The 7768-nt window shown below is 41.2% G+C and overlaps 1 protein-coding gene across 1 annotated transcript in view; it reads left to right on the forward strand.

Annotated features, from left to right (window-relative positions):
* The first annotated feature begins 6 nt into the window (after positions 1-6).
* The window catches only part of TMEM5 (transmembrane protein 5), a 32944-nt gene continuing 25182 nt past the window's right edge, over positions 7-7768 (forward strand). The window contains exons 1-3 of the mRNA XM_011929218.1: positions 7-273; positions 1170-1325; positions 5452-5554. Coding sequence (XP_011784608.1) covers positions 102-273; positions 1170-1325; positions 5452-5554 — 431 coding nt within the window. The 5' untranslated portion in view covers positions 7-101. The remainder of the gene's footprint in view (positions 274-1169; positions 1326-5451; positions 5555-7768) is intronic.

The following is a 7768-nucleotide window of genomic DNA, read 5'->3' on the forward strand; positions in this document are numbered from 1 at the left end:
GCCTGGAAAGTGCCAGGGCCTGCGCCGGACGCCGCCCGGGCCCCAGCTTCTGTTTCCCCCCGCTGCATGGCGGTGGCTACCTGACTGGAAGCCCGAGTGGGATGCGGCTGACGCGGAAGCGGCTCTGCTCATTTCTCATCGCCCTGTACTGCTTATTCTCCCTCTACGCTGCCTACCACGTCTTCTTCGGGCGCCGCCGCCAGGCGCCGGCCGGGTCCCCGCGGGGCCTCAGGAAGGGGGCGGTGGCCCCCGCGCGGGAGAGACGCGGCCGAGGTAGGACGGGGTATGCAGCTTCCCTCCGGCTCTGCGCACCTGGCTAGGGGCTGCTGGGCGGCAGGGGCCGGGTTCCCGCACCCCGCTCTCAAGTCCTGGGTTACCCGCGGGGCCTGAGACGCGCTTTGCCTCCTACAACCCCTCGAGCCAGCCCTTGGCTCGGGATTGGAGAATGGTCCTTAATTCTTACCCAGATCTCACACGCTGTCCCAGCTCCCCATCCCAGGGGGTGACAGGCGCGAACGCCTTTCAAACACGTGTTAAAATGCAAGACGTCGTCTCAAATGCCAGAGATTTGCGGGAGTACTCCTGGAAGGCCTCAAAATCGCCGCAAGGTTTAAGACATCCGTTTCCATGTTGAAACAAAGCCCTCTCTAATTCTGCAGTGACCATAAGGCAGGCTTTACCTCCAAATTCTGGTCCCCTGTCCTGTGTTTTAATTTATGTTAAGATCAGACTCAGCTTTCTCTCTCCCTTTATTCAGAATTTTGCACGATAGTATCTAAGACTGGTGAACACTACACTCTGAAGTCAGTTTTTTGTGCATAGGTTACCTGTATACAATAGATAAAAAGAATTGCAGAAGTTAAACCTGTAACTTGATACATATTATCCTGTTATTTTTAAAGGTTTTGTTTTGGGGAAGAGAATTTTCCTGTTTCAAGTTAGAATTTTATTTCTAAGACCTTTCAGAGTAAAAAAAGTTCAGTTAAAAAAATTGCCGATAGTTTCTTTTTTGTTTTCATTGTGTATAACCAGTTTAAATTCAGTTGCTCTATCTCTCAAAAATTAAAGTTAGGATGAAATTAGAACTAACACTTAATTTAAATGATTTGAATTTACCTACAGCTGCAATAATACCTAACTGGTAAACACTGTTACTCTTTTTAAAACAGAACAGTTCACTTTGGAAAGTGAAGAATGGAATCCTTGGGAAGGAGATGAAAAAAATGAGCAACAATACAGATTTAAAACTAGCCTTCAAGTATTAAATAAATCCACGAAAGGAAAAACAGATCTCAGTGTACAAATCTGGGGCAAAGCTGCCATTGGTAAGTTAATATGTAGAAGGAAGACATGTAAAAAGCATTATAAAATGTACTTTATTGATATGAAATTCATTTTAATATTTATTTCATAACTTGTTAATTAAGGCATCATGATATATTTTTTCACTTTTTGTCAGTAATTCCTTTCTCCTTCCAATTAGACAACATCTGTTTGTAAATGTACACACATACATGTTCCACTGTTGGTCTTTTTTTTTTTTTTTTTTTTTTTTGAGACAGAGTCTCGCTCTGCCCCCAGGCTGGAGTGCAGTGGCCGGATCTCAGCTCACTGCAAGCTCCACCTCCCAGGTTCACGCCATTCTCCTGCCTCAGCCTCCCGAGTAGCTGGGACTACAGGCGCCCGCCACCTCGCCCGGCTAATTTTTTTGTATTTTTAGTAGAGATGGAGTTTCACTGTGTTAGCCAGGACGGTTTCGATCTCCTGACCTCGTGATCCGCCCGTCTCGGCCTCCCAAAGTGCTGGGATTACAGGCTTGAGCCACCGCGCCCGGCCCCACTGTTGGTCTTTAGCAGAGCACAGCTTCATTTATTGATACATTGAGTAGGCTGTATAGTGTCATTAGATTGCAATACATATGTCAACTGAATTTTCATGAATCTGTATTTTTTGGACACTTGATACACAAATATAAGATGTGGCCCCTGCCTTTGAGGGCCAAACACATTTGGGAAACACTGAAGAGTACAAAGTTAAGGTTCTTCATTGCAGGCCTTTCTCAAGAGCCTTTAATATGACAGTGTTCATTGTATCAGCAAAGGAATATATTATAGTATGTAGTTGATTAAACTTGATTGCACACAGAAGCATTTTTGCTGTGAATATCAAGAGAGTGTAGTGTTCTAAGATATATATTATGCTCAATTAGAGAATGGGGCTGTGAGGGTTCAAAGAGTCACAAAGAATTTAGTGACTTAAAAAGCACTTTATTTGGCCTTTGAACATGAGCTGGGTTTATGTACAATAAGGGATATGGGTAGAAAGTACCAGATGAGAGGAAAATGTACAGAGGATAGTCCTCTGCTCACAGTATTTCATAAATTCGTTCCTACTTACATACAAGTATACATCCTGGAAGATTACTACCAGTCTCTAAATTTCAAGTACCTGAAACCAGGTCTTCAATCATCAAGTTCTGACCATTATTTTTTAAATAAAGTCTCTAATACTGATTTCTTCTTTTAAATCCCAGGTTTTCATTTCCAGACTTCTCTCTTTTCAATCTGATAAGCGCAGAGTGGCCAAGTGAATTTCATCAAATGCTACCTTTTTTTTTTTTAACACCTCTGCTGGCAGGAAAAATGCTACTTTCATCAGTCTGTTCTCTAGGCACAGTTATAAAATACCGTTTTAGACATTCCCATTCAAAAAGGGAAAAAAATTGAAGTAAAAAAGTGTCACTGGTCCAAGCAATTTTGAAATCTAAATTTCATCTGAATGGTCAGCTCCATTCGATTATATTGCAGGGCTAGGAATAATCTATGACTTGTACAGCTTTGCCCTCTGGCATTTCAGCCATATTCTTGAAGTCATCTTTTCCTTTTTCATAAAAAGTAACACAAGTTTGCAGCTTAGTAATTTAATCAGCCTGTTGACAGCTGGTGAAATTTTCAGAGCCCATCAGCCTTCTTTCATTGTGACCTCTTTCTTTTTTAGTCCAAGCTGGCAGTGTTTCTGCTCATATAACATTCTGAAGAACCTTGTGGGCCCCCTATGTATGTCACAGGATTCACTCCATTAGATGGGAACCTCCTCTGCAGATCTTTTCTGAGTAGTCCCATCTCCATTTCTGGCTTCTGCTGAGATGGCTGAGGAGACCCGTAAGTCACATGTGTAATCTCTTCAAAGAGCCCTTTGTGTGAATGAATATTCAGATCTTCTGTTCCTTCTGAGACACTAGCAAAAGGTTGTGCAGCCACATCCTTGGTCTTCTTTCTGGAATACCCTTTGCAGACAGTAAATCTAATTTTTCACCTCTTTTGCAATCTTTAATGGTCTGAGAATTTCCCAAATCATCAAATTCTGGTTCCCTTTTGCTTTACAGTTTTTCCTTCTATCTCTTTCTTCTTATATTTCATTAATCACCAAGAAGAAACCAGTCCACACCTTTCACTTTGCTTGGAACCCTCCAGCTAATTATTAAAGTGTATCACAAGTTCTACTTTCCACGTAACTGCAGGATACAATCCAACTAAGCTTTTTACTGTTATATAACAAGGATCCTCATCCTTCCAGTTTCTAATAACACATTCCTGATTTTCTTCTGAACCCTCACCAACAATTTCTTTAATATGCATATTCTAGGCGTGATGTCTCACACCTGTAATCGAGCACTTTGGGAGGCTGAGGCAGGTGGATCACTTGAGGCCAGGAGTTCAAGACCAGCCTGGCCATCATGGTGAAACCCCATCTCTACCAAAAATTAGCCAGACATTGTGGCATATGCCTATAATCCCAGCTACTCAGGAGGCTGAGGCAGGAGAATTGCTTGAACCAGGGAGGTGGAGGTTGCGGTGAGCCAAGATCATGCCACCTTATTCCAGCCTGGGCTACAGAGCGAGACTCTGTCTCAAAAATAAATAAATAAACAAATAAATAAAAAATAGAAATTAAAAAAAATTGCATATTCTTACCAACAATCTGCTTATGAGGATTTAGATATCCTCTAAGGCAATACAGGTTTTCTCTACTCTGCCTCACTTTGAGTCTTCACTAGCTGAGTCATTAACATCCATATTTCTATCTGCAGGTTATTCAAGGCAATCTAATCTAGGCTTTTTAAAATCATGTCCTTACAATTCTCTCAACCTTTACCCATTACCCAATTTCAGAGCCACTTCCACATTTTTAAGTATTTGCTACAGTAGCACCCCATTTCCAGGTACCATAATCTTAACTGTATAATCCATAGCATCCTATTGCAACTGTAACAAATTACCACAAATTTAGTATCTTACTTTTCTGAAGGCAGAACTCTAAAATGTGTGGGGGCTGTGTTACTTTTGGAGGCTCTAGAGGAGAACCTGTTTCCTTACCGTTGAGAGTTTCTAGGGGCTACTCGCATTCCTTCATTTATGGCCCCACATCACTCTGGCCTCTGCTTCCATCCTTATATATCCCTTGCCTCTCTCTGACCCTCCTGCCTCCCTTGTGTGAGGACTCTTGAGATTACATAGGGCCCGCCTAGATAATCTATAATACTCTTCACCTCAGCATCCTTAACTCAATCATATTTTTAAAGTGTCTTTTGCCATGTAAGGTAACATATTCCTAGATTCTAGAGATTAGAATGTGGACATCTTCGCTGGTGGGGCAGAGAGACATTATTCAACCCATCACATTTGGAAAGCTTTATCTAATTGGCCACGTTTTAAACATGGTGGCTTGGGTTTCCTTTAGTACCAGGGTACAATGAGAATGAAACAAAAACCTCTTTGAGTGTAACCAAAACAGGGTGCCCAGAAGTGGTGTATGGTCTCCATAGTGCCTCATTGAGTAACACTGCTCTCCTCTACTCTCAGAGCTTTCATTCAGGTGAAATCATGATAAAACATCAGGGGCTGCCATAAGGAGAAAAGATGTAGTGGCATTTGTCTGTGAAGGGGATCATGCATTCAGGGATATGTGTTCAAGTGAGAAGGAGGTAATGTCCCCTTGACATATTGAATGTATTAATACATGTAAATACATGAACTCCTCTGGCTCCATTTGGCACAAAATGGCAACTCCCCCTAATTTGTTATAAAAATAGTTCTAACCACATAGTATAGTTTACTTTGTAATATAATACATTTCATTTCAGAATAAGACAGGTGTAAAGATCTATATAAATTAGGGGTTTCGCAAATCTAGAGTAGGAGAGGTCTTTAATATTAACTCACATTTTGCCACATTTTACACACTGACAGCTTCTGAGCTGTGTCTCTCATTAGCTGCCATGTTGATGATTTGGAGCTGTTGCTTGGTAGCACTGCCTGCCAACGGCCCAAAGGGGAGACATTCTGGTTTTACAGTCAAATGAGTAAAAGAATAGAACATAAACTTGTCTCGTGCACCAGAGTAGATGAGACAGTAAATTGTTTTGATTTTGTTTTTGTTGTTAATTACCAGGCTTGTATCTCTGGGAGCATATTTTTGAAGGCTTACTTGATCCCAGCGATGTGACTGCTCAATGGAGAGAAGGAAAGTCAATCGTAGGAAGAACACAGTACAGGTATTAGTTGTATTAGTTGTGCAACATTAACCTTTGGTGTTTTGCTCTACAATATTTTATGTGAATACTAAAAGAAAAATAATAGGAAAATACATTTATAAAAATATTTCTATTTCAACTTGTAAAGAACAGAGAAGTAAATCTCATGAAGTATGTATTCATAATTAAGGTTACTTGGACCTTATGAAATTGTATATTACAGAATACTCCTTTTTTGGAATCATATGTCTGTTTTATTTTTATCTAATTATATGGAAAAGTTCATACTCCACATCTTACAGCATTTGAATGGTGACAGCCATTTAAAACATTCTGTATCTTGGAGGAATAATATGTAAACCTAAAAGTATTTTCATTTTTCTCTTTCATATAGTAGTCATGTTCACTTTTTTAAATATTTTAAATATTTAGACAGCTCTTGCTGTCACTTTTTAGATTTTTGTTTATTAAAACAAATTTGGTGAGTTCTATCAGGATTTATTTTTTATTTTAGATTATTTATTTTTTATTTTAGATTTAATAAAACCAATGTATTGCTTAGACTTTTTTGGCCTTTTTATATAACTCTTATCTATGACTGCATGTTTTCTGAGTGTTTTTAAGTATATTAGGATTGTTTTATTTAGGAAAACTATAGGCCGGGCGTGGTGGCTCAAGTGTAATCCCAGCACTTTGGGAGGCCGAGGCAGGCGGATCACAGGTCAGGAGATCGAGACCATCCTGGCTAACACGGTGAAACCCCGTCTCTACTAAAAAATACAAAAAACTAGCTGGGCGAGGTGGCGGGCGCCTGTAGTCCCAGCTACTCGGGAGGCTGAGGCAGGAGAATGGCGTGAACCCGGGAGGCGGAGCTTGCAGTGAGCTGAGATCTGGCCACTGCACTCCAGCTTGGGCGACAGAGTAGCAGTGGCAATTTCTTAAAATACGACAACAATGAAGTTTGCCACATCAGTTGAGTCTTCTTTCACAAAAGTTTTCTCTGTAGCACATGATGCTATTTGGAGGCATTTTTACCCATAGAACTTCTTTCAAAATTGGAGTCAATCCTAGGCCGGACGCAGTGGCTCATGCCTGTAATCCCAGTACTTTGGGAGGCTAAGGTGGGTGGATCACTTGAGGTCAGGAGTTCGAGACCAGCCTGGCTATCATCATGAAACCCCATCTCTACTAAAAATACAAAAATTGGCCAGGAGTGGCAGCACACACCTGTAATCCCAGCTACTTGGGACGCTGAGGCAAAAGTATCCTTGAACCTGGGAGTCATAGGATGCAGTAAGGTAAGATCATGCCACTGCACTCCAACCCCAGGTGACAGAATGAGACTCTGTCTCAAAAAAAAAGGTTAAAATTGGCGTCAGTTCTCTCAAACCCTGCTGCTGCTTTATCAACTACATTTTTTGAATATTCTGAATCCTTTATTGTCACTTCACCGTGTTCACAACATTGTATCCTCACCGGAAGTAGATTCCATCTCAGGAAACCACTTTCTTTGCTCATTCATAAAAAGCGGCTCCTCATCTGTTGAAGTTTTATCATGAGATTGCAACAATTCAGTCACACCTTCAGGTTCTACTTCTAATTCTACTTTCTTTTGCCATTTCTACCACATCTGCAGTGACTTCCTCCCCTTAAATCTTGAACCCCTCAAAGTCATCCATGAGGGTTTAAATCAGCTTCTTCCAAATTCCTTATAATGTTGATGTTTTGACCTCGTCCCATGAATCATGAATGTTCATGGTATCCAGAATAATGAATCATTTCCAGAAGGTTTTCATTTACTTTGCCCATCAGAGGAACCACTGTCTGTGGCAGCTATAGCCTTATGAAAAGTATTTCTTTTGTTGTTGTTTGTTTTTTTGTTTTTGAGACAGAATCTCGCTCTGTCACCCAGGCTGGAGGGCAGTGTTGTAATAGCTTGCTGCAACCTCCGCCTCCTAAGTTCAAATGATTCTTGTGCTTCAACATCCCAAGTAGCTGGGACTATGGGCACACACCACCACACCCAGCTAATTTTTGTATTTTTAGTAGAGATGGGGTTTCACCATGTTAGCCAGGCTGGTCTTGGACTCCTGTCTCCAAGTGATCCACCCGCTTCAGCTTCCCAAAGTGCTAGGATTACAGGCGTGAGCCATTGTGTCTGGCCAAAAAGTATTTCTATTTTTTTTTTTTTTTTTTTTTTTGAGACGGAGTCTCGCTCTGTCCCCCAGGCTGGAG

This window comes from Colobus angolensis, unplaced genomic scaffold (assembly GCF_000951035.1).
Source record: "Colobus angolensis palliatus isolate OR3802 unplaced genomic scaffold, Cang.pa_1.0 Scaffold80, whole genome shotgun sequence".
NCBI lineage: Eukaryota > Metazoa > Chordata > Mammalia > Primates > Cercopithecidae > Colobus > Colobus angolensis.